The sequence below is a fragment of the Acartia tonsa genome, chromosome 5, assembly GCF_053477335.1.
Source record: "Acartia tonsa isolate MP-2025a chromosome 5, ASM5347733v1, whole genome shotgun sequence".
In the NCBI taxonomy this organism is placed as follows: domain Eukaryota; kingdom Metazoa; phylum Arthropoda; class Copepoda; order Calanoida; family Acartiidae; genus Acartia; species Acartia tonsa.
In genome coordinates, this window is record NC_137264.1 from 5,110,502 (window position 1) to 5,138,002 (window position 27,501).

The following is a 27,501-nucleotide window of genomic DNA, read 5'->3' on the forward strand; positions in this document are numbered from 1 at the left end:
ATTAATTTTTCAGTAAGTTGATGTAAAATTGAGGCAAATAGCAATTAGCGGCCATAACATTTTTTTTCCTTTCATGTTATATTTTCTTGCTAAAATGTAACTGTGAAATATTTTTAATTTGGTAAATTCAAGGACTGTTTGCTTTATTTTATTGTTTAATCATATTTTTTGAAGAAAAAATGAAGAAACAAAATTCAAATCTTTAAAACACTTAGAGTCATATTATTCCCATTTTGGCTTAATAATTCTAATTGCAAAACAGCAAATTTTTATTTTTACTGGCTATAAAGAAGCATGTCAAGCATACTCCATGAAATGTTATTAGCAAATTTTTAGACGATATTATTGGAAGAGAAAGACAAGCTTCTGTAAGTATTCCTTTTTAGTAGCGAAGCTACTCTATAATTCACTTTGTTAGTAGCGAAGCTACTCTATAATTCACTTTGTCTGTCCGTCAGTCAGTCCGTTCGTCCGTCAGTAAGTCCGTAATGCTATGGGGGAAATGGGATTTACTCAGCTCCTATAAAATTTTTTGACAACATTCCTATTAATAAGGAGCACAATTAACTATAAAACATCAATGGCGGTCGGAGCGCTTTTTAGCAGGTTTTAGGCTATTTTTGTATTTTTCACATTTTTCTTCATATCTTTGGTGTTTATGGTCCGATTTCCAAAATTTTTTCAGTTATAGAAATCAAAATTAAATTTCCTGTCGTTTAAAGAAAACAACTATGACGGTCAGACTACCTTTAAACAGGTTTTAGGCTTTTTTTGTATTTTTCTCTATATCTTTGGTGTTTATGGTCCGATTTCCAAAAAATTTTCAGTTATAGATATAAAAATTAAATTTCCTGTCATTTAAAGAAAACAACTATGACAGTCAGACTACCTTTAAACAGGTTTTAGGCTATTTTTGTATTTTTCACATTTTTCTCCATATCTTTGGTGTTTATGGTTCAATTTCTAAAATTTTTTCAGTTATAGATATCAAAATTAAATTTCCTGTCGTTTAAAGAAAACAACCATGACAGTCAACTGCCTTTTTGCAGGTTTTTGGCTATTTTTAATTTTTTCCTTATTTTTCCATTTCTCTTATGTATATAGTCCGATTTTCCAAATTTTTTAAGTTAAGGATATGAAAATTGAATTTTCTGTCGTTTTCAGAAAACAACCGTATTCCCATCCATGAATTTTTGGGCTTTGCAACTTATGGATGTTGTCATCCTTGTTTAGTTTTAAAAGCTTTAGTATTTTAACAAATTATTACCCTTGAAATTATAGATTTTTTTTACATGGTCGAGGATTTTGTAAAACCTTCAGTTATATTATTTGATGTATAATCTATTAATAAATTTTTTTCTAGTCACACGAATTCCAGCGACAAGTGAGCTATGGAGAAGATGGAGAGAAAATCCCTTTCTGTATCTTATTCCCAGAAGGATATACTGGTCCCAAGCTTCCAGAGGGGTATTTTAAACCCAGGCAACCAAGGCAATCTAAATCATCTAAAAAGCAGGATCCTGAAACAAAGAAAAAGGAAGAGTTACAAACAATAGAGGAAAGTGTTAAACCTTCTGATGTTAGTGATGATTCTGAAAATACCAAAATTGCAGGGAAGGAAAATTACACAGAAGAAACAAAGTCAGATGAACCCTTGATTAAAGAAACTCCTCCATTAAAAGATAATACTCAAGAAACAAAACAACAAGAAGTTAAATTTGAAGATAAAGAGGTAAATCTTTCAAATCAAGATAACCAGGAACATAAGTCTATTGAAGGAGACAGCAAAAATGTGCAGAATCTGGAAGGAAATCTCACTAAGAAAGATAATAAAGAAAGAGAACTTGCAATGTTAGGTAAACTAGAAGAAGATCAAATTCTAAATAATGAACAGATAAATACTACTATTTCTGATGAACAAACTAAACAATCACAGAGAGAAGTAGAACAAATAGATGAAGAAGAAAAAGATATAAAAAAAGATATAGGTTTAAAAGATGAAGTCCAGAAAGAGTCAGAACAAGACAAGGTTGATTCAAGAGTTCCTGTTGACCAAGATGTCAAAAAAGATGAGAAAGGTGAAAGTCAAACAGATCAAAAGCAGGAGAACAATTTATGTCAAACTGAACAATCAGATCTTGAAGAAAGCATATCATCAAAAACTGAAAAAGAAAACTTTGATACATTATCTAATACAGATATATTAAAACAGGAAGACATACCAGCAAACTTCGTGGAAGAACAAGCAAAACAAGAAGATAATAATAAAAATGAAAGGACAAGCAATGCTGAAATAGCAACAGAAGATATTAGTATCGTATCACAATTGAAAGTAGAAGATACATATGTTGAACAGCAAGCATTTGAGGAAAGCACTGAAGCTAAAGAAGAACAAAAGCAAAACCTAGAATCTCCAATTATAACACTTGATCAAGAGTCCAAAAATTTAAGAGCAAATAATAATACTGAAAATTTTTCAGCTGAGATTAGATCAAAAAGTGAAGATAGTAATGAAGTTAAAGATGAACAAAATCAATACTTTGAATCTCAAATTAAAACACATAATTTAGAGTTGGAAAATTCAGAAGCAATTAAAGATACTGAAATTTCTTTAGCTGAGAATAAATCAATGAGTGAAGATTCTAAACATCAAGAAGATCTAAACACAGTTCTATCACAACAAGAACTCTATGAAAACCAAAAATCTCAAAATTTAGTCATTGAACAAAATGAAACTCAATTTATTGAATCCAAATCTGATGAGGAAAAAACTGAAAGTATTGTACATAAACAAACAGAAACAAAAGAAAGCAATATCAATGAAGTTAATATACCTTCAATGAGCAAAACAGAAGATGCTTGCCAAACAACTCAAGAACAACAAGAAGAAGCTAATGAAAAAATTGATGGTAAAAAATCAGAGGCAGAAATTCAACAAGAAAACAAAGAAGCAATATCTGACAGCTTTGAAGAGCAACTTTGTCAAGAAGAAGATAAAATTAAGCTTATAGTTGAATCAATAGATACAACAGTGAAATTTACAACAGAAAGTGAGATAAATACCAAACATAATGAAAGCAAAGAACAATCTACTATTGATTCAACCAATGAAACAACAACAATTATTGAACATGGCTTTCAAAAAGTAACTGAAACTAAAGATGATGCTTCAGAAGTTGGAAGTAGAAGCACAGATATTACACATGAAGAAGATGTTACAGAAAATCAAGAAAGTGGTCATTTGACTACTTCTACCAATGAAGCATGTTCAGCAGTGGGAGATAATATAACTGAACAAGAAACATCACAAACAAAGCACACTCTAGGTGATAAAGTAGACTCTGAGAATGAATTAGAAACATGGGAAGTAATTGATGATAAAGATCTTCAAGATTTAAAAGAGGATGAATTAAAGGAGAAGGAATTGAAAAATACTTCAAAAATTATAGTAGAGGAAACATTTCAAACTGATAATAAAGATACCTTAAATATTAGTGTTGGAAATCAAGAAGAAAATATAAAAGAAGCATCTAACAATAAATCTAATATCAACATTTCAGAACTTGAAATTGACTTAGACAATTTGATAACACCAGAATCCAGCTCAATAAATGTTGAAGGATCTGAAGAAAGTCCTAATATGGACAGTGAAGTATGTTCAATTGTTAATGAGGAAAATAAGATAGAACTAGAAAGTATAGAATCAAAGAATTCTAATTTGACATCTGAAGGTAATTCAGTAGACCCTACAACATATGGACAATCACAGTCTGAATCATCTAAGGAACTTACTGAAGAATCAAAATTCACAGAGGATACTGAATTGACAGAAATATCTGATGGTGTAGTCATTGAATCCGTTAAAGAAGTTGTTGTTGAAGATGATCAAATTAAAAGTGAAGAACTAACAACATATACAGAATCAAAGGATGAAGATAATATGAATCCCAATTTAGCTTCTGCAGATAATAAATCAGCAACTTTAGCAGAAAAGACTACAAACAATGAAATTCTTGAAATAGAAACTAAAGAAAAGGGAGCATCAACATCTGAAGAGATTGATGTTTCAAGTGGTAATCAGGCAGATTTAGATGAAAATGAAGTACCTCCACCACTTTCAGTCAAAACTGTTCAAAGGCGCCATAACATGGGTTTTTTCTCAAGATTAGCTCCAGTGCCTGCTTCCACTGAAAGTCAAACTCAACTAAAGCAGGATGAAAAGTTAAAAGAAAAAAGTAAGTCTGTTAGTGAAAGTCCTGAATCAAAATTAAAAGGTGTTAGTAAGAAAGAATCACCATTAAACAAAGCCAAAAAGTCAAAAGAGTCACCTCTGGCAAAAGCTAAAAAAATAAGCAAAGGATCTCCAGCAACCAAAAAATCTACCATAAGCAAGGCTGGAACTAGTAAAAAGTTGACTAAATCAGAATCTACAGAAAGTAAAGGATCTGAATTAGATACTCAATCAACTACTGGATCAATTGATTCTGTTTTTGTAGAAGAACTAGATAAAGAAGAAGAATTAATGACATTTGTAGAGGAAGTCAATAAACATGAAATTGTTGTAGAGTCAAGTTCCAATGAAAATAAAGGCACAGATGCTGAAGCTGTAAAGGAATCAGTTGAAGCTGAAGCTGTTATGATGACACAACAAGTAGATAATTGTACCATATTGGAGCCATCTATTGGCACTATCAAAGAAATTTCAATTACAGAAGAATTACCTACAGAAAGTGCACAGGAATCAGTAAAAGAAGAAATAATAAATAATGATATTTCTATCTTTGTAACCCCTCCACAAGTGTCTGACAAACCAGAGACTCCTGATTCTTTAGTTGAAGAGCTAGAAATAAAATTAGAAAGTACTAGTGAAGAAGTGGAAAAAGCAAATGTAAGTGATGCAGATTCTCAGACCTGTGAGAGTAGATTATCATGGGCAACTCACGTTGAAGAGGTTGAAGCTTTAGAAGCAATTGAAACTGGAAAATTGTCCAAGGAAAATATACTAGAAAAAGAAGAGATATCTGAAGAGATAGTTATTACCAGTAATGATATCATTGAATCATTTGAGTCAATTAATTCAAAGGAATCAACTTTTTCTTCTGAAGTAACAGAAGTAGTAGAAATCATTGAAATAGAAGTAAAAAAATGTGAAGAATTTAAATCTACTAAGGAAGAAAATACTGGCTTACAGGATGATATAAGTATAGAATCAAAAAATAATGAAGAAATGCCTGTAGAAATTTCAATTGAAGAATCTAAAACTCAAGTTTCCCATGTTGATGACAGCATGGATAAACCAAATGATGAAGTAGAATTAAAAGATTCTTCCAATGATGAATTTAGAAGAGGTGATTGTAACAGAGAGAAAGAACAAGAAGAAGTCAAAACAATTGATACAAAAGCTATTGAAGATCACTTTACTGATTTAATTGAAGAAATAACTGAAGATGTTGAGAAGCATCAAGTATTTGAAGATGCTTGCTCTGAATTCTACAATGATGAAAAAAATTTTAAATTTGAGGATTGTTCCTCATCAGGTAATTTAGAAAACAATCAAAATGATGAAACAAAAGATGCTGATACTATATCTGTAGAGAGTTTTGAGAGTTGTGCTGAAACTGTGATTTACCTTGATGAAAATAAGGAGGAATCTTTAGTTGTTGTTGAAGATATTGCTAGACCATGCTCTCAGACAGAATTAATCATAATTGATGACATTAGAGCTCAATATGAGTTTGAACAATCTTTGATTGATTCATATCTTGTTGATTATACCCCTGAAGTTATTGAATCTATCCACATCCAATTTCAAAGTTCTTTGGATGTTGAATCAAAGATTGAGGGAGAAAATCAAATGCATGAAAATTCAGGTAACTTATTTATTTTAAATTAGTTATATTGATTGTTTTATGACAAAATAGTAGGGAAAAAATATTTGAACAACCTTTTTAGTAAATATTCATGTTTGATTTTTTGTAGAATTTGAAAAGTCTGTAGAGGATGAACAGAACTTGAATAAATCAAATAGGGAAGGTGAAAATGACCTTAAAGAAATTAATTTGATGACAGAAAAACTTCAAGGAGAAAAAATCAAAGAAGTTGTAGAAAATCCCATTGAAAGTGTCACAAATGAAAATATCATAATTGAAAGCAACACTAATGCTACTCTTGGTGAAAATAAAGTTGATGGAAAATTACAAAATCCTGAGAAGACTATTGAAGAAGCAAATATACCAGAAGCAAAAACAGAGGAGAAGTCTATTTGTGAAACTAAAATTGAAGTTACTGGAAACTTAACTAAAGATGAGGCTGTTGAAGAAAAGAACATTCATGAGATTAAAATTTCAAGTGATAATGTTAAGGAAACTGTTAAAGAAGAAATTGCTAAAACTGAAAATAAAGAAGACCAATCTAGACATGGTCTGGACTTCTTTTCAAGATTATCAAAATCTAAATCCCCAGCTGAAATTCAACAAGCAAATGAAACCATTGAAAACTTTAAAAGAAATCTTCAGTTTATTGCCTCTCATCCCAAATTTTCCAACTTACATGCTCAAACAATGAAACTGCTAAGCACAGAGTTATCTAAAAATGTAGATAGTGAGATTCTGAAAGCAAAATTGAATAAAAAAGAACTTGGATATCTAGTTAGAAAGTTAGAAGAAAAAGAACTAGGCTATCTCTTCTTTGATGGGATGGATGAAAAATGCTTAGGTAAGTAAATTCATAACTCATTTGGAAAAAGAACTACTGAAAAGAATATGGATCAGAGAAATTACATTTAAAATATAATGATGGTTAATTACATTTCTTATTAATTTAAAATTCCTTTAAAAATGATTTCAAAAGAAGGTGTATCAACTTTTTTTTTATTGCTAGCCGGTTCTTTTAGTAAGTAGTAGATGTAAAATTTTTCATAGAATTCAGATATGCAATCGGTTTTTTTGTAGACCTCTTATTTTTTAAGTAATTTAAGTTTTAAAAAAAAAATTAAGTCGATTTTAAGGTACTAAAATGCTACAAAAAAAAGAAAGAAAATGGCCATTATGAACAAAAATAGTAAGATCTTTAATTTGACACCTTACTTTTTCAATTCTGTCAGGTAATTATTGAAAAAATCGATTTTTTTAAACCCACGAGAATAAAAACTTTGAACTTAATTTTATCATTTCACAGGTAAAAAAATATGGGTTCATATATACCTTTAGAATCAGAAAAATATTACAAATCCATTGTAAGCAAAATTGAAAAAAAAGTTTACAATATAGTATATAAACTACAATAAAAGGAATTATATGAAAATATCATATTATATTATACAGGCAACGTCTTAATTCTTGAATTGAGTATAAAAATGGGAAGGGGGTAAAGAGGGGGTAAAAAAGGGAAGACTTAAGTGTTGCCTGAACAAAAAATATAATTGGCCATTTGTTTTTTTTTTATTTTTTTACTTTTTTCCAATTTTGCCTACAATGGATTCGTAATATTTTTCTGATTCTAAAGGTATATATGAACCCATATTTTTTTACCTGTGAAATGATAAAATTAAGTTCAAAGTTTTTATTCTCGTGGGTTTAAAAAAATCAATTTTTTCAATAATTACCTGACAAAATTCAAAAAGTAAGGTGTCAAATTAAAGATCTTACTATTTTTGTACATAATGGACATTTTCTTCCTTTTTTTGTTGCGTTTAGTACCTTAAAATCGACTTAATCTTTTTTTTTAAACTTAAATTACTTAAAAAATAAGAGGTGTACAAAAAAACCGATTGCATATCTGAATTCTATGAAAAATTTTACATCTACTACTTACTAAAAGAACCGGCTAGCTATAAAAAAAAAGTTGATACACCTTCTTTAAATTTTAGATTTATCGAAAGACCAGATATTAGAAAATATCTCAGCAAATCTGACCAACATTAGACAAAGTCAAGAGTATGCCTGCAGCAAAATCATCAAAAACAATGTGAAATTGGTAGAAAGTATTGTTGCTGCTAAAGATCAGGCACAATGACTTTTTTTACAAAATCATTATATTATTGCAGTATCTCTTTTATAAAGATATCTAACTAATAAAAATAAGACGTTTGCGACATTTATCTTGACTGTGGCTACATAAAAGCAGTGAAAGAAAAGCTATACAAAACTTTCTATAATATTACTACTTCTACTAATGGACTACCCATTACTTCTAGAGAGTAGGGACGAAGCCACTAGTTTTTTCATAAAGCATTAAAATATTGCAGGATAATTTTACAAATTTATTTTATCTGATTCTATGTATGCAATTTGTAGAGCAAACATGTTTTTAGGTACTTAAAGTCATTTGTACAGGATAAATATGATATATTCCAAAAGTTAAAAGACCTAAACCTTCATTCCATTGCCCTGAGAAACGTTGGAGTCAAAATTGTTAGAATTTTCAGGTATTGTTTTTTTTTTAATTTTGGTTATCTACACTATGATTTAAACGTTGCAGTATTTCTGTTTGTTAAATAATGCAATTTTAGATAATCTAGGTATATTAGTAACTTAAAGAAATAATTTATTGTTTATTAGTTTTTTGTTAATGTTAAATTGTTTATATTTTTAGTGCTCAAGGATCTGAATGTGTGGAGATAATTACACCAGCTGTTCGTCGCAGGAATGAGTTCTAATATTATCAGTATTAGCCCATTTTGTGGGAGGTAAGGGTAATTCAGTAGGTGGAAAAACTACCTGGTATCTAAACAGATAAAACATTAATGTACATCCTCAAATTAACAGATTCTGTAGGGACGTCATAAAAGTAATTCTAAAAAGAAAGGATGAGAGTAGGAAAGGAAAACTTTAAAAAGAGATGGATAATTGACGTATTTTTATGACGTCACGCATGACACTTTCTGCTTTCCCATTCTGTGGATTACAATTAGTGGTTGGAACGTTTTGACACTCAACTTACTGAACCAGCCAATCAAAATCAATAAAAGTCTAAAAATTTGTTAAAGCAAATGAATAAGAAAACATTGTAATAAAGAAACTCTCTGTTAGGTTTCTTCCTAGGTGTGAATTATGTTTGAGACCTACCTTATAAGCAAGCTTAAGTTAAACATCTTATATGCTTAGTTAAACTACTTTCATTGGATAAGTAACATATGATTCTTCCCTATTATATTTATATCTAGTGGCAAAATAAAATATCTATCTAATTGAACTCCCAAATCAGATCCAAGCAGAGGATGCGCCAGGCCTCAATGGAAAGCAAAAGATTATCATCCGATTTGGAGAGTAAAAGAATGTCAGCTGATATTGAGAGCTTGGAGAAAAGAATGTCAGCTGATTTTGACAGTCTAGAGAAGAGAATGTCTGGTAACAAGGAAGATTTAGGACCTCAATCAGGAAAGGAGTTATGTCAAATATTTTGCCAACGAAATTTTTTATCATTCTTTATTAGCATGGAGATGAGTTAGATGCTTTTACAATTTTAGCTAAACTTAAACTTAAGCTGGTTTTAAAAATTTGCTTTATATTGCTAGGGGTTGAAATCAGCTTTTTGGAGGTTGAAAAGGGCTACTACATAAGTGATTTTGTCTAGCCTTCTATGGATAAGGCTGCTTTCTTTTTTTATTCATTCTGAATTAGCTAAATACAATTGCAAACCCTTTCATTAAATGCAAATCTTAGCTTAAATTTATCTTATCATTTCAAAAAGCTTTTGTTTTATAATTCTGTTTTTATTTTAATGTTTTGACAAACCTATAATAAGAAAATAAATTGCAACAAGAGGCAGCTGTCACAACCGCTGCAGCTGATAATAGCAGCCAGATAACAATAGCGCCAGAAAGTGACAGCGAAAAAGTGTTGGCGGTCAGCCAAAAAGATGAGTCCGCTACAACTTCAACGCCTGTTAGCGAATGTTTACATCAGGTGAGTGTTCATACATTTAACATATTATGCACATAGCAAGTAGGCAGGGGATACTAGACATAGCAAGTAGGCAGGGGATACTATACATAGCAAGTAGGCAGGGGATACTATACATAGCAAGTAGGCAGGGGATACTATACATAGCAAGTAGGCAGGGGATACTAGACATAGCAAGTTGGCAGGGGATACTAGACATAGCAAGTAGGCAGGGGATACTAGACATAGCAAGTAGGTAGGGGATACTAGACATAGCAAGTAGGCAGGGGATACTAGACATAGCAAGTAGGCAAGGGATACTAGACATAGCAAGTAGGCAGGGGATACTAGACATAGCAAGTAGGCAGGGGATACTAGACATAGCAAGTAGGCAGGGGATACTATACATAGCAAGTAGGCAGGGGATACTAGACATAGCAAGTAGGCAGGGGATACTAGACATAGCAAGTAGGCAGGGGATACTATACATAGCAAGTAGGCAGGGGATACTATACATAGCAAGTAGGCAGGGGATACTATACATAGCAAGTAGGCAGGGGATACTAGACATAGCAAGTAGGCAGGGGATACTAGACATAGCAAGTAGGTAGGGGATACTAGACATAGCAAGTAGGCAGGGGATACTAGACATAGCAAGTAGGCAAGGGATACTAGACATAGCAAGTAGGCAGGGGATACTAGACATATCAAGTAGGCAGGGGATACTAGACATAGCAAGTAGGCAGGGATACTATACATAGCAAGTAGGCAGGGGATACTAGACATAGCAAGTAGGCAGGGGATACTAGACATAGCAAGTAGGTAGGGGATACTAGACATAGCAAGTAGGCAGGGGATACTAGACATAGCAAGTAGGCAAGGGATACTAGACATAGCAAGTAGGCAGGGGATACTAGACATAGCAAGTAGGCAGGGGATACTAGACATAGCAAGTAGGTAGGGGATACTAGACATAGCAAGTAGGCAGGGGATACTAGACATAGCAAGTAGGCAGGTGATACTAGACATAGCAAGTAGGCAGGGGATACTAGACATAGCAAGTAGGCAGGGGATACTAGACATAGCAAGTAGGCAGGGGATACTAGACATAGCAAGTAGGCAGGGGATACTAGACATAGCAAGTAGGCAGGGGATACTAGACATAGCAAGTAGGCAGGTGATACTAGACATAGCAAGTAGGCAGGGGATACTAGACATAGCAAGTAGGCAGGGGATACTAGACATAGCAAGTAGGCAGGTGATACTAGACATAGCAAGTAGGCAGGGGATACTAGACATAGCAAGTAGGCAGGGGATACTAGACATAGCAAGTAGGCAGGGGATACTAGACATAGTTAATTACACAAAAGTTTTATCTACTTGGGGTACTTTTCATAGACGTCCAAGGGGGGGGGTAATGGGGCGATTACCCCCCCAAACGATTATTTCAAAAAAAAATTTCATTTTACCCCCGCCATTTAAAATTTACCCCTACCCTGGGGGTGCCGTAGGGTATTTACCCCCCCCCCCCAAACAAATTTTGGGGGTAAATACCCCCCCCCCCCAATATAAAAATCTTTGATAAAAAAAAATTTTGCGCGCTTCGCGCGCATTTTTTAATTTTGGGGGTAAATTTTGGGAGGGGAGATTTTAAATTTACCCCTGCCAACAGATTTCAGGGGGGGTAATTACCACCCCCCCAAGCAAATTTTACCCCCGGGGTAAAAATTTTGGGGGGGGTAAAAAAATTTGCAGCGCGCTTCGCGCGCCATTTTACCCCCCCCCCCCCTTAAAAAAAGCTTGGACGTCTATGGTACTTTTATTAATTCTTAATTGAATATTTCAAACTAGCAGTGTCCAAACTTTTTGATCAATATTTTTCAATTTTGTTTATTAACATTAATTGATCGTCCATTGACTTATCTCTTAAAATCTGTGAGAGAGGGAAATAAATTTAAGCGAATTATGTAGCTATTTTTCAACTTATTTTAAAATGCAGTTTTTGATAAATATGTTATTTTTGAGTCTTGAAGTGACAGATAAAAATATACAACATATTAGTCACACACTACAATTTTTTCCGACACTTTAAAAAAGATGTTTAAAAATATGTCAAGAAATAAAAGACTTTGACTTAAAATGAAATCTAAATATATTTATTTTTTAATGCAAAATATATCTATCTATATTTCATTTATATATAGACAAAAATTCACTTATTTATTTACAAAAATATTAAATTCAGTAAAATCTTAAGATGCCCTCATGAATAAGCTAAACTAGAATTGAGAAAATCTTAAGATGCCCTCATAAATAAGCTAAACTAGAATTGAGAAAATCTTAAGATGCCCTCATGAATAAGCTAAACTAGAATTGAGAAAATCAAAACAGGTTTGTGATGAATATGCAGCACTAAGCCCCCCAAAAACTAAAAGTTTTCGTTTTTTATGACCTTTTTGTCACCAGGATGGTTGAATTTTCATCATTTTTTATTCAGTTATGACTTAAACATAAAGTTATCCTTTCGCCAATGATTGCAGCCTTCTCCCACAAAGTTTGTTTATTTGTCAAAAAAAAACTCCATAAATTGTTTACTGTGTAGGAGCCCGAGGCACAGGCTCGCCGGGTGGGTGAAACAGAGGCACCTCGCCGGGTGGGTGAAACAGGCAGTAACAGAACCTCTGTCAGCAGTGATACAAGCAGTGTGGGCGCTAAAGTTTCAGGTATAGACATTAGTCATAAATTAAAATGGAACACTTCTAGAATTAAAGTTTGTATGTCAATATGTCAGGAACAGTCTATGATTCCCTGTTATTAGTAGCGAAGCTACTCTATAATTTAAAATATCCGTCTGTCCGTATGTCTTAGTTTGGGGGAAACGTGATTTGTTCGGCTCCTATAAAAGATAAAAGGCTGAAATTTTTAACAACATTCCCATTATTAAGGAGTACAAATTACTATAAAACATCAATGACGGTCGGACCTCTTTTTAGCAGGTTTTAGGCTATTTTTGTATTTTCACGTTTTTATCCATATCTTTGGTGTTTATGGTCCGATTTCCAAAATTTTTTCAGTTATAGATATCAAAATTAAATTTCCTGTCGTTTAAAAAAAACCATGGCAGTCAGACTGCCTTTTTGCAGGTTTTTGGCTATTTTCAAATTTTTCCATACCTCTGATGTATATAGTCCGTTTTTCCAAGTTTTTTAAGTTAAGGATATAAAAATTTAATTTCTTCTCGTTTTAAGAAAACAACCATGGCGTTCAGACTGCCTTTTAGCAGGTTTTTGGCTATTTATAAATGTTTTACATATTTCCCCATATCTTTGGTCCAATTTTAAAACTTTTTGGAATATCAATATGAAAATAATTTTTCCCATTGTTATGAGCATCTTTTATGTAATTTACTTTGACCGTCATCATTATACAAAGCATGTGTTTATTTTCTCCAATATATCTATTCTTGATTTTAATAAATACACTTTAAATCTACTTGTACGTATTCCCATCCATGATTTTTTGTGCTTCGCTACTTATGGATGTTGTCATCCTTGTTTTACTTGGCAAAATCAAACTATTAAAGAATCACTGGAAAGTGTCGTGTGTGATGTCACAAAAATACGTCTAAAAAGAAGAAATAAGAAAAGAAGTGAGAAAGGATACCCCTAAAACAAGATATTTAGAATATTTAGACTTATTTTTATGACGTCACACATGACACTTTCCAACGCTTCACTATGAAAGGTAGTGCAAGAAAATCACAGAGGTGACTGATTTTAAATGTACGGATCAGCTGAAAGCATTCTTTTACTTTCAACAACTATTCAACCTTTTTTTGTTTTAACCTCATCAGTTGGATGTTGGTTAAGGTTTTTTTTAGGCTGATAGGTGCATTTTTATACAATAGTCATAACCTAAACGCATATGAAATTCTGATTTTGGGAGTTGTTTAAGAATTCAGTCAGTGTATCTCATTTTTGGTGCATATTCCACAAACCAAAAGACATATTTCAGAAATTTACATAAAATTGAGAAATACTACATTCCTGACCATAAAGTTACACACCCTTTTGTAGTCTCTGATACACCACCCCCCACCCCCCCCCCCTCCCTAAAGATCACACGACCCTCTATTTTGGTTTAATGGAGATATCAATTTTTGACACACAGAAAACTGTCCCGAATTTGTATTAATTTTGAGGAACAAGACTCCAGTGACGTCATATTTTTCTTTCCCGAAAAAGGGAAGGGGGGAAGAAAATCTCTTCAAAAGAGATGGGGAAAACCCCCTTTTCTCCCATCTCTTTTTTCTTCCCCCCTCCCCTTTTTTTCTTTCTCCCTTCCCTTTTTCGGGAAAGAAAAATATGACGTAACTGGAGTCTTGTTCCTCAAAATTAATACAAATTCGGGACAGTTTTCTGTGTGTCTCAGTTTTTTTAACTTTTTAAATTTTTTTAGCAAAACCCTGTGCATTCCACTGAATCAAATTAGTTCAAAACGTAAAATCTTCCTTTTCTTCACGTAATTTTTTTTGTGTAGGAGAAAGAGAAAAGTATGAGAAGCTACTTGACAACATCAATGCCAATATTCAGCTGATCCTGAACAGTGACAACTTCAGCACCAACTTCCGCATGCAGAATGTTGTCAAAAATGTTCTCAGGATTCTCTCTGTCTCCTCGGATATGATTCAGGTATGGAATATAGATAGATACTGTCTGCATCAGATTCAGGTATGGAATATAGATAGATACTGTCTGCATCAGATTCAGGTATGGAATATAGATAGATACTGTCTGCATCAGATTCAGGTATGGAGTATAAATAGATAGATACTGTCTGCATCAGATTCAGGTATGGAATATAGATAGATACTGTCTGCATCAGATTCAGGTATGGAGTATAGATAGATAGATACTGTCTGCATCAGATTCAGGTATGGAATATAGATAGATACTGTCTGCATCAGATTCAGGTATGGAGTATAGATAGATACTGTCTGCATCAGATTCAGGTATGGAATATAGATAGATACTGTCTGCATCAGATTCAGGTATGGAGTATAGATAGATAGATACTGTCTGCATCAGATTCAGGTATGGAATATAGATAGATACTGTCTGCATCAGATTCAGGTATGGAGTATAGATAGATAGATACTGTCTGCATCAGATTCAGGTATGGAGTATAGATAGATACTGTCTGCATCAGATTCATTCTCAAAATGGTTTATTAAAGTCTAGATTGATTCCTTAATTAGAACCTCCGAATGATGATCTATAAAATTAATAGCGGTTACGCCCCTAGAGACCTCTAGGGGCATATATCCGGATACTTTTAAAAAATGATCTATGTGAATTGTTTTTTTAATGAAATATGTACTGATATAATTGAGTTAGTGAAAGATTAATTAATAAATATATTGATGAATGAAAATAGAATAAGATAAACCCATTTATTGTCTTTTGATTGCATGATTTATTACTAAATCAATTTATTGAACAGTTGATTCAAGATTTACAATAATGTATTAATTAATATTAGATTTCTTTGATTGATTGATTTGTTAAGAGATATAATAATAAATTAATTCACAGGTGATAAGAAACCTTCGTGATATTAACATGGAGGGGATAGCGGAGAAAATCAATGACATTGATGATTTTATCAGACATGCAAGTACTTATACTTATACAGGTAAGCAAAATTTTCGGGTATAGTCCCTTTCGTGGCAACACATCTTAAGGGGCGTTTAATCGTATTTTCTCAGTAGCTTTTGATGGCTTATTTTAGGTTATGTTAGGTTAGATGATTTTCACGCAGGGGCTAGGAATAGGAGAAAATCTACTGTAAAAATACGACAAAGCGCCCCTTTAGAGGCGTTGTCACGAAAGGGACTATACCCAATTTTTCAATAACAACATGCAGACAAAAATTACAATAATGTAATTACACCTCTTTTCTGATTTTAACTACATTTTTGAGAAAAAAAATTATTTAATCATGAATGTTTTGATAAGAAAAATTTTGGAAAAGCCATATGAAGTCAAGTTTTAAATAAAAAAGAAATTTTATATAAATAAGTTACATATATAGATTCAAGTATTTGTTAACTTTAGCAGGGGACTTTTTTTCCAACCCCTAAAGCAGTTTTAAGGCTATGCCTTAAATATGCTGGTAAATCTAATCGGTTTAAATTCCTGTACACCCCCCAATCTAACTTACATAAATAAACAAAAAAAAATGAAATTAACAAATAAAGGGATGGGGGAGTTCAGGGGCGTCAAAGCTTTTTATTTTGGGGGGGGTAAAAATTTTTGAAGGTGGGGGTAATTCGTTTTTGGGGGGGGTAAAATTGCGCGCAAAGCGCGCCGCAATTTTTTTTTACCCTTCCCAAAATTTTTACCCCGGGGGTAAAATTTTCTTGGGGGGGGTAATTACCCCCCCTGAAATCTGTTGGCAGGGGTAAATTTAGTTTACCCCCCCCAAAATTTACCCCCAGGGTAAAATTTTTGGGGGGGGGTAATTTAAATTTTATTAAATATATAGTATTAAAAATGCGCGCGAAGCGCGCAAAATTTTTTTTTATTAGAGATTTTTTATTTTGGGGGGGGGATTTACCCCCCCAAAATTGTTTGGGAGGGGTAAATACCCCCTCCTAAATGGTTGGTGGTGCCTACGGCACCCCCAGGGTAGGGGTAAATTTTAAATGGGGGGGTAAAATGAAAAAAATTTTGGGGGTGACTACGGCACCCCCAAAATCGTTTGGGGGGGGTAATCTCCCCATTACCCCCCCCCCCCTTGGACGTCTATAGGGGAGTTATGGGTAGTCCACCTGTAGATTTAGAGGTTTGACTATTTTCTATTTAAAATATGACATAAAATTTAAAAACACTCTTCCATTTACGTTGTGCAACACTCATAGAAATAATAAATGAAAACATGCATACTGATTTTATACTGATAGAAATGATAAATAAAAAAATAAATACACTATGTAATTTAGATTTAATACTGTTAAAATAATTAATGAAAAAATATATACTCTTTGTATTTATATTTAATACTGATAGAAATGATAAATGAAAAATAGATACACTATGTATGTATGTATGTATGTATATTTCAAATTCAATTATTATACGTATGACCACGTTTATGTAATTTAAATTTAATACTGGTAAAATAATAAATGAAAAAATATATAATCTTTGTATTTTGATTTAATCAATACTGATGGAAATGATAAATGCAAAAATAGATACTCTATGTAATTTAGATTTAATACTGCTAAAATAATAAATGAAACACACATACTCTTTGTATTTTAGATTCAATACTGATAGAAATAATAAATAAAAACAAACATACCTTTGTATTTTAGATTCAATACTGATAGAAATAATAAATGAAACATACATACTCTTTGTATTTTAGATTCAATACTGATAGAAATAATAAATGAAAACAAACATACCTTTGCATTTTAGATTCAATACTGATAGAAATAATAAATGAAACATACATACTCTTTGTATTTTAGATTCAATACTGATAGAAATAATAAATGAAACATACATACTCTTTGTATTTTAGATTCAACACTGATAGAAATTATAAATGAAAACAAACATACCTTTGCATTTTAGATTCAATACTGATAGAAATAATAAATGAAACATACATACTCTTTGTATTTTAGATTCAACACTGATAGAAATTATAAATGAAAACATAGATACTCTTCAAAATGATCCAACATATGCAAGGAATTAAGATTATCAATCATTGCTAATGCAGTTAAAGAAGTTAAGCTATAATTTTAAGACCCTTTCAATCATAGTAAAAAATAGTAGGGGGACAAAGTGTCTCAAAAATCAGCTATGTGACGTCATAAAAATGAGGGAGATGAGAGGAGAAGTGGGAAAGAAAACCCTTAAAAAAGAGAAGGATAATTTTCATTTTTTTGACGTCACATTGCTGATTTTTTGAGACGCTTTGTCCCCCTAAAAAAATGACCAACTATTATGCGTAATCCAACGTTTATTATTTATGAAAGGTGATTATTATGATGACGTTAATAAAGTTTTGTTCTTGCGTATAACTTTAAACAACTTTTTGGTTGAAGAATACATGTAGCTTTCACAGTTTGTAAATAGCGACTGTACCCCTAGTATCTAGGTGAGGTAGAGCAGTAAAATAGCCTGAAACCAATATTATATATATTTCATTAAATTTGAAAGAAATTAAAAAATAGCTTAGGTAAAGCCAGGGAGTAGGGGAGCGGACAATGGGCAATTAATTCAATTTAAGAGTTTTCGCTGAAAGGCCATGAAATCCAGATTCATCCAGAAAATTTGAAGAAAATCAAATCTAGGAAACTATAAAATAAGAACAAAGTTATAAGAAAAAAAAGCATTAATTTGGAAATTAGATTACCAGTATATCAGACTGACGTAACCATTCTGTAATTAATTACTAGAAAAATCTTTTGAAACTCATTCACCCCATATTCCTATATTTCAAAATGCCACTAAATACAAGAATTTAATTTAAGGGTTCTTTGATTGTTTATCACAATAAATCTATGAAATGATATTTTTTGGAGAAAAAAAATTGTTAAAACAAGCCATCTCATAACAAATTTTTCTGTCTGCTATATTAAAAACTAACTCAGTGAGTTAGCGGCATGATGCGCTAGTACCCAAAATCAGTCAGAACCTGCCAGTACCCAAAGTCTGAGACTCCTAAAAATTTAATATACGATCCATTGTCCCCTCCCTTACTCCCTGAGTTAAAGCTCCTCTATAAAGGAAAACTCTTAATCGCGAGATCTTAATATACAGACAAAGAAAACTTTTAATTTATATAATAGGTTGTCAGTTTAGTTATGTAGAGGCCTTCATAGATAAAGTTGAATGTTTGTATGATTTCATTTTTGTTTTATCTGTTTTACACTAGGTCTGTTTGTCTGTCTCTCATTGTATCATATTTTTGACACAATAAAAACTGTCCCGAATTTGTATTAATTTTGAGGAACACGACTCCAGTGACGTCATATTTTTCTTTCCCGAAAAAGGGAAGGGGGGAAGAAAATCTCTTCAAAAGAGATGGGGAAAACCCCCTTTTCTCCCATCTCTTTTTTCTTCCCCCTTCACTTTTTTTTCTTTCCCCCTTCCCTTTTTCGGGAAAGAAAAACACGACGTAACTGGAGTCGTGTTCCTCAAAATTAATACAAATTCGGGACAGTTTTTATTGTGTCATATTTTTGAAGCAGCTTATAAGGCCTATAAAAAATTGACCAATGAAAGGCCAGTACACATTGTAATTATTCAATTTCAAAATAGTTTCTGGCCAATCATTGGCCATTTGTATTATATGACGTCATTTTTTTATGGGTACTAAAAGCTGGTTCCATATTTTATATCTTTTTTAATCATCTATTTGTGTGTTGTTTTTATCTGTTGGCTATTGTTATTAATGGCTGTTTTTTTTAATTTAAGCTGTAGCCCTGACTTTCCATTCCTTTTTCTGTCTGTTTGTCATATGGTTAGTTGTTTCATACCTTGTTATTATAGCAATTATAATCTCGTATTCATTCGAATCCGGTGGATAGGAACCGGTTCTCATCCATACGAAAAACCTATGTATAGCATCGTATTATATCCAGCTTTCTACGAATATAAAAATGTACAATCATAAAATTAAAACCAGTTTTTTTAGCCGGTGCCTTCGGCACCTCAGGGATAAAAAACTAGTTTTAATCTTATAATTGTACATTTTATATCCGCGGAAAGCTGTTTATAATACGATGCGAAAAATAACTATTCCAAATTTCAGGGAGTAGGAAAATTATATTATACAAAAATTGCTGTTAAAAAAGTTTGATAGTCGGTTTGTCCCAATTTAATTCTGAAATTCGTCCATGTTTCTGATTTTGTCATTATCTAGATTAAATTCTTTGGAATAGAGAAACACAATTGATTGGAAAAATGAACTGTGTAAACAATTATATAAGAAATGCAATAGGAATATTGGAATGATATTTCCATTATTGCTTCAATTATTTTCAAGTGGATGAGAACCGGTTCTCAGCCACACTGAAAAAACATGCATCGTATTGTATTATATCCAGTATTCTACGAATATAAAAATGTACAATCATAAGCTTAAATCCAGTTTTATATCCGCGTAAAGCTGTTTATAATACGATGCGACAACGTCATCACGAAGCTAGGTGCAAAAATTGTTAAAGAAGATAGGAGATAGAGCTTTATGAAAAAATAGAACACAAAAAAAACATCTAATGTGTATTTTGATTTTTGTTTGTAACCTTTCTTTTCTTATTTTAGACACAGGGCAAAAAACTTGGTTTAATATTTTAAATTTCATAATAACAAGGATGACAACATTCTATGAGATGATTTTAGAAAAGCTTCGCTTTAAACAGCTGTCCTATGAGTCATTGTTCCAAATTTCATCGAATAATCATACCAAAATTGTTGTCCAAAAAGTTGAAACTAGCCTGTTTTAAATGGTCGTACCAACTTTCTCGTTACGATATTGCTACACCTTAATGTTACAGGACTCATCTAACAAAACTTGAAAGCAATAAGACAATTCTAATATGTATAAATTAACAGTAAGAGCTATCCGTTTCATATGGATGGAAGTATGAACTTAACCTAATTATATAGAAAAGTCTCGCTATAAATAAGTTTAAAACAGAATGTATTATTAATCCTAATGGGTGACAGGAACGAGACCATGCAAAGAAAGGTGAACATTGTAACCCAGATATTATTGGACAGTGACAGTGTGGAGGGTGTCATAGATAAGCTTCAGCTTCAAGGACTTCAGTATTTTGCAGTACGTAAGAAACAGGTAGTGTTTGATTCTTTCAATAGAACAGAGCAGAAACATAATTTATGGGCGATGAATTGACGTATATCCCCAATGATGATACACAAAAAAAATTACCCCTTCTGTAGATTGACATTAGGGGTTGGAACGTTTGGACACTCAAATTTACTAATCTACCAATCAAAGATAACGAAAGTCCCCAAAATGTAATAATGTAATGTAATAAAAAAGCCCAATGTTCTCTCCCTCTCTGAAAAAAAATTACTAAATACATTAGGCTAAATCCTATAAACTTTCCTAGTCTAGCCCATGAAATAAAGTTTTTTTCGCCAATGAAGGAACATGTAAATCTTAGAAAACTTCTAAGGCTAGCCTAAGAAAATTTATAGGTTTAGGGCTCTACCACATAATTAAGTACTGCAATCACTCTTAACGGATTTATTAAATGTATAAAATAAATTAGGGAACTCGAAGAAGTAGAAGTGGCAGACAAAGACCTCATGACAAGAGTAGCATAGTCCAGAAAATATTAAACCAGGTAAATAGTAGAATAATGCAGACAAAGACCTCATGACAAGAGCAGCATAGTCCAGAAAATATTAAACCAGGTAAATAGTAGAATAATGCAGACAAAGACCTCATGACAAGAGCAGCATAGTCCAGAAAATATTAAACTAGGTAAATAGTAGAATAAGGCAAACAAAGACCTCATGACAAGAGCAGCATAGTCCAGAAAATATTAAACCAGGTAAATAGTAGAATAAGGCAGACAAAGACCTCATGACAAGAGCAGCATAGTCCAGAAAATATTAAACCAGGTAAATAGTAGAATAATGCAGACAAAGACCTCATGACAAGAGCAGCATAGTCCAGAAAATATTAAACTAGGTAAATAGTAGAATAAGGCAGACAAAGACCTCATGACAAGAGCAGCATAGTCCAGAAAATATTAAACCAGGTAAATAGTATAATAATGCAGAAAATATTGACCTATGTACAGTGGGCGGCCTTCAAGGTGACAGAATTAAAAATAGGTAAGATATATTTAAAATTGGTCACAGTTTATGCATTTTTGGACATTGCATGGGATCTTACTAGGAGTTACCATTTCAACATAAATCTTAAAAAGACATCAAGGGTGCCGTAGGCTGACTCAAAGTCAAGAACCGACTGAATACTATTTTTTGCAGTATCAAAATTATTTCAAATTCTCAATTGATTACCTAAACCCCAACATCAAACATTTTGGTTCTTTTACTTTATTTTAAGTTCTATGCAAGTGTAAACTTGTTTGTCTATCTTTCTATCCTAGGTTGGAACCCAATCCTCTTCTGATTATTCAGCAGATGAATTAACAACAAGATCACCATCTCAACCATTAGCCGTGGGATCATCAACTAAACTAATAGCAGGAAGAACATCCTCTCTCTTGTCATCATCTTCACTTGCAAAAGGAATTTAGATATTTAGCAAACCTTGCGTCTATATTGTCAGAAGTTACTTGTTATATAAAAAAATTCATTAAATAATCAAATATTTGTTGACTTGTAGTAAAATTTTGAAAAAGAAGAATCTAAAAGCATGTTTTTTTTATTTCTGCATTATTCTTTAATATAGCTGTCTCTTTTATCTGAAATATCTATAAATAGAAGGAGAAAAAACAACTGGCAAAGAAGAAATAGAAAAATGTTTAGAATCAACATCTGAACTTCCTGTCAGTGATTCTACTCCTCCTCCTAAAGGTATTCTACAGGGATTAGCTGCCGGCTGACAGATAAAAATTCTTAAAATTGCGAATCATTTTTGATAACTCGAAATAGAATCTGTCGTGCTTTCCCACAAAGTACCTATCAAGCATTGAAACCTCACCCTTATTTTTAAAATAAATTGAAAGTTAGGTAGGGTTTTTGTTTACTATGACTAAACCCTGCGGGTCCTGATCCTAAATGAACAAACAAAAACTAATCTCATTAATTCAATTCAATTTAATTCAAAATATGGGAAGTATACTAATGCACAACAAGGCAAATTGAGGAAAATCGCCAAATCAACAGCTTTCAGCCGGCGAATGTTCAATTCAATGATACCCTTTTTAAAACCCAGAGTTTAATGTTTAATATTTTAGAATGTAAGATAGAGAGGGGAAGAAGTAGCAGAAAGTCTAAAAAGTATCGCCAAGCCCCAGGTAAATCTTAACAGCAATTCTCTAGATCTTAAGTAACAAAAAGTAAAATTTTTAGCAATTACAAAATACAGAGAGATAGGTAATTGGTGGATGATTTAATCTTTGAAATATGCTTGGTGGAGGAAGGGGGAGTTATCTTAAGTTCTAATAAATGAATCTTAGATTAAAATTTTAAGATTTTTTCTCACGTGAATTTGAAAAGGAAATGAAATAAATAGAAAAACTGCAAACAGTAATACTGGTATTAGAAAAAAATTATATCATGGAAAAACGAAGTAGTAGGTTTCGTCGTATTTTCACAGTAGGTTTTATTCTTTTTCTAGCCCCTGCGGGGTAATCTTTAACATTTACCTAACCTAAAATAGCCAATTAAAAACTACTGTGAAAATTCTTTTAATGATATTAACAGGTATAGGAAATAATATATTATCTATATATAAAAAAAAACAATTCCCTTTTTTATATCTTTTCAGAATCTTTAACCCGTGGAGAAAAAGAGCCCATATATGCCAGTGTTGAAAAGAAAAATAAATCTTCTTCGCAAAGCTCAGACAAGGATGGGGAGAGTCCAAAGGTTAGTTTCCACATTTATTAACAAAAATTGCTTCTTTCAGTCAAATTTCCCTTTGGAGGGGAAAGATTTTTTTTATATTCATTATAAAAAATGCATTACTATTAGAGGCGTTTGTAAACAATAAATGCAACTTTTATCATTGAAATATGAACTTTCCTTAAAGGGATCTTATTTTAATCAAAATGTTCTTCTATGTTTGGTTAAATTCGTCCTTGTTTATAAGTAAACAAGACCGAAAACGGTCATATATACGTAGATGTTAATATTATCTGTATGGTTTAACACAGAATGAATACTATATACTTATACTATATTTACTTAGATAGGAATTTAATTTTTGTTGCCCCTTTCCTCATGGAAAAATTTCAAAATATAAAAAAATTGTGAATATGTTTGAATTTTCATCTAACATATAAACTGATATACTTTAACTTCTATGATTCTAATCTCTAATAGCATATACCTATTCTATGCGACAGTCAGTGAATGAAGCGGATACTTATAAAATGCTACTCATCTAAGAATACATTTTATCTAGATTAAAGAAACAACAGAATCATTACAAGAAACTGGCCCTAAAGATCATAACGATAAAAAACAAGACATTCCAGTCCTCTCAAAAACTGATGATATTAGTAAAAATGAAGAGCTTAATGTTAGTGAATCAACAAAAAATGTTCCAGTAACTGACGAAAAATCCACCAATATTGATAATGAAATAGTTAGTGATGCCACTAAGGACAAAGCTACATCTAATGATGATAAACAAACTCTTGAGAACAAAGTTAATGTTGAAAAAGAAGATTCCTCAAATATTGAATCTCAAAGGTATTTAATATTTATATACTGCTTTATTGTATAGTAAGGGAAGGGGGGGGGGGGTTGATGCTATTTTTATTAGGTTTTAATTATAATTTAATTGCAACAAGGAGTTAGTAATATAAAAAAGTGAACAATAAAAAACAATAAAAGTCGATTGTTTTGTCTAGTGATGAGACAAAAGTTGGTACAGAGTCAAGCATAGTTGCAAGAATCTTGAGGGAAAATACTCTTTCTGTTACTTCGGACCAAGAAAAACCAGTTAGGTAGGTGCCTCTTTGAGATTTGAGATTTTAGGCTTTACATATATTCATCCTATAGACCAGTTGTGAGTGATAGAGGTATCAACACAAACAACCATCTTATAATCGAAATGGGAAATGCTATTTTCCTCTTTTTTTCACTACCTATTGGTTTCACACTAAGATATATAAGTTTTCCGGAATTTTAAAGTTAGGGGGAGATTTGAAATCTGCATCAAATTTTGAGGATTTTTTTTTATAAAATTCGTTTTTTCTAGAATTCTTTATCTAAAAGCGGAAATGCAATTTAAGTTGATTAATTTTGGCATCTGTGATTGGTGGATTTAAAAAATGTACGCTCTGATTGGATGGCGTACATCATTCAACCAATTAGAGCGCAGTTGGTTTAAAATCCACCTATCCTATTAGTCAAAATTAATCAACTTAAAATGCATTTCCGCTTTTAGATAAAGAATTATACAAAAAGCGAATTTTATAAAAAAAAAACTTAAAATTTGATGCAGATTTCAAATCTCCCCCTAACATTAAAATTCCGGAAAATTTATATATCTTATTTCACACTCCATTTGGTCAATCGTTGTGCGCGCCACTGCTGATAAATTGATATACATTCCCAATGATAACACACAAAATTACCTCTTCCGTCGATTAAAATTAGTAAATGAAATGTTTGAACACTCAATTTAATTAACCAACCAATCAAAATTCAGTAAAAGTCCCCAACGATTAAGTTATTGTAAAAGTTTGAGGACTAGTGTAATTAACAACCCATTGTCCCCTCTCTCTCTCTCTCTCTCTTTCTCTCTCTCTCTCTCTCTCTCTCTCTCTCTCTCTCTCTCTCTCTTTAGTCAACCAATGTCTTGGGTTAGAGATTGTAATAATGAATAAAATAAATAATTAAGTTCTATGTAAAGGTGTTTCTCGTTTTCATTCGAATCCGGTGGATGGGAACCGGTTCTCATCCATACGAAAAAACTATGTCTAGCATCGTATTATATCCAGTTTTCTGGCATCTCGGGGCTAAAAAAACTAGTTTTAATATTATAATTGTACATTCTATATCCGCGGAAAGCCGTTTATAATACGATGAAAGAAATAACTATTCTTGACTTAATATAACCTTGTCAGATATAAATAAGTAATATCGTTGGTCACCACTTCCGCAATCATTTTTTTTTAATTTGCAAAAAGAGCGAAAGCTTATTACTGATCAATGATGAGAATAAGCCTGAGGGTTAGGGGCCTAGGGCCAGTTTGTGCTGTTGTAATAATTTGGATTTTTGATGAGTTGATAAATTGCGGAAATGATGGCATATCTATGTTATGCGTAAATTGCAGGAATATACTGATCAAAACTTTGATTACCTACCTAATATTATTTAATTTGGTTTTGTTATCTCAATGATTATAATATATGTTATATTGTTTAAAAAATGAAAAATCTTCTCTAGATATTTCATGCTGGACTAAGATAATTGATTGGAGAGTGGGTAGAGGTAACCTCCCCCCCCCCCCCCAACAAAAAAAAATCAAACCTACAAAATCATTTTGTACCTTCCTAATAAAAAGCTTAGACGTTCTAGTATTTTGTGACACATTAACCACAATCATCATGAAATATTTGGGATTAATAATGAGATATATTTTTACCTACAATCCTTTCCAACATTAAAGTAAAACAATAGAGGGGGAAAGGGTTAAATACCTGTATGTTATCATCCCGAGGACCCTGTACTGACATTTCACTTGGGTCTTTGAAAATCAGGTAATAGCGTCGGAAATATTAACACAGCCAAGTTGCTACAAAAAGCAGAAAGCAATTTGCTAGCAGATGAAAAAGGTCCAGATCCAGATCCAGATAGTTACCTGAGCTGGATCTTTAAATCATTTCAATGGTGCACCAAATCGGGGTGAGCCAACTTTCTGTGGTAAGCCGAACGTTTCAGCTCACAGGGTTGCGAGTTCGAGTTCAACGAGCCTTAGCCTTGAATTATTCTACCAAAACAAACTAGCAGGATTTAGTCATACAGAAATTATATATTTAACTGAATAATATTTACAATGAATGTTTACTATATATATACAACAGATTATAACAATGGTTAGGTTTGAAGGGGGTGTGGGACGCTAGGGCTTAGCTCCCGGCGGTAGACAGGCTGTGGGGGCAGCTGTGGTAAAAGGGGAGGCAGCGCCTCCCGGTTGTATAATCGCGTGAGGGGCGCGTGATAGCTGCGTGTTTGAGTCCCTCCCCACATTTAGGCAGGCCAGTTTGACCGCTGGATAGCGGGGTCAACATCGGTCATGAGATAAATGGTGATATAATAAGATTAGTGCAGAGGGTTTGTTATGATAAGTCACAGCGTAGCAATTCTGTAAACTGCCTGTCCGTCTGGTTGTCGTATTACCACAACCTCCCCTTCAAGGGTTGCGGGGCTCTCGAGCCACCAGGCCTTGAACCTGGGGATACGACAACCTATGTCTGCGCAGGACAGGCTCTTCCTGGGGCACAGCTCGGTGGAGGACAGCTCGGGCTACACAGGCTCCACGGGACACTCGTTGCTCTGTCTGGCTGTGGTTGGATATCAGCATTGTCAACTCCTGGTTGGCTTCCAGGCGTGGGTTGGCGACGGCCAAGCCCCGCCGCTGGAAATTTTGCCTCGTCTGCAGGACGAGCTCTGCCTCAGCGGGTAGCTGGACACGGAGGCCTAGGCTAACTCTGGTGGTTCCCAAGGGGGGAATGACGATGGAGGAAGGCGCATAAAATTCCATGGGGGCGCCTGCTTGATCCAGGTTGCTTGGCCTCCTAGCTCCTACCCGGATGGGGATGGCTGTCATCAACAGGGGGCACATGGCTTCAGCTTCGTCCTCTGGGGCTGCCTCTTCCATTGCAGTGGCCGCTTCTCCTCCTACAGGCTCGCT

The 27,501-nt window shown here is 33.0% G+C and overlaps 1 protein-coding gene across 3 annotated transcripts in view; it reads left to right on the forward strand.

Moving 5' to 3' along the window:
- The window catches only part of LOC145318580 (uncharacterized), an 80,876-nt gene that overhangs the window by 27,920 nt on the left and 25,455 nt on the right, over positions 1-27,501 (forward strand). For 2 of the 3 annotated variants that reach the window (XM_080159952.1, XM_080159953.1), the window contains exons 4-23: positions 333-368; positions 1,364-5,870; positions 5,980-6,714; positions 7,868-8,004; positions 8,334-8,425; positions 8,593-8,640; positions 9,202-9,375; positions 9,743-9,905; positions 12,484-12,604; positions 14,421-14,572; positions 15,476-15,575; positions 17,581-17,645; positions 20,634-20,762; positions 21,205-21,279; positions 22,054-22,193; positions 22,389-22,483; positions 22,867-22,926; positions 23,400-23,500; positions 24,039-24,328; positions 24,490-24,585. In XM_080159952.1, the coding sequence (XP_080016078.1) occupies positions 333-368; positions 1,364-5,870; positions 5,980-6,714; positions 7,868-8,004; positions 8,334-8,425; positions 8,593-8,640; positions 9,202-9,375; positions 9,743-9,905; positions 12,484-12,604; positions 14,421-14,572; positions 15,476-15,575; positions 17,581-17,645; positions 20,634-20,762; positions 21,205-21,279; positions 22,054-22,193; positions 22,389-22,483; positions 22,867-22,926; positions 23,400-23,500; positions 24,039-24,328; positions 24,490-24,585 (7,316 nt within the window). The remainder of the gene's footprint in view (positions 1-332; positions 369-1,363; positions 5,871-5,979; positions 6,715-7,867; positions 8,005-8,333; positions 8,426-8,592; positions 8,641-9,201; positions 9,376-9,742; positions 9,906-12,483; positions 12,605-14,420; positions 14,573-15,475; positions 15,576-17,580; positions 17,646-20,633; positions 20,763-21,204; positions 21,280-22,053; positions 22,194-22,388; positions 22,484-22,866; positions 22,927-23,399; positions 23,501-24,038; positions 24,329-24,489; positions 24,586-27,501) is intronic. The other variant, XM_080159954.1, reaches the window with a different exon arrangement.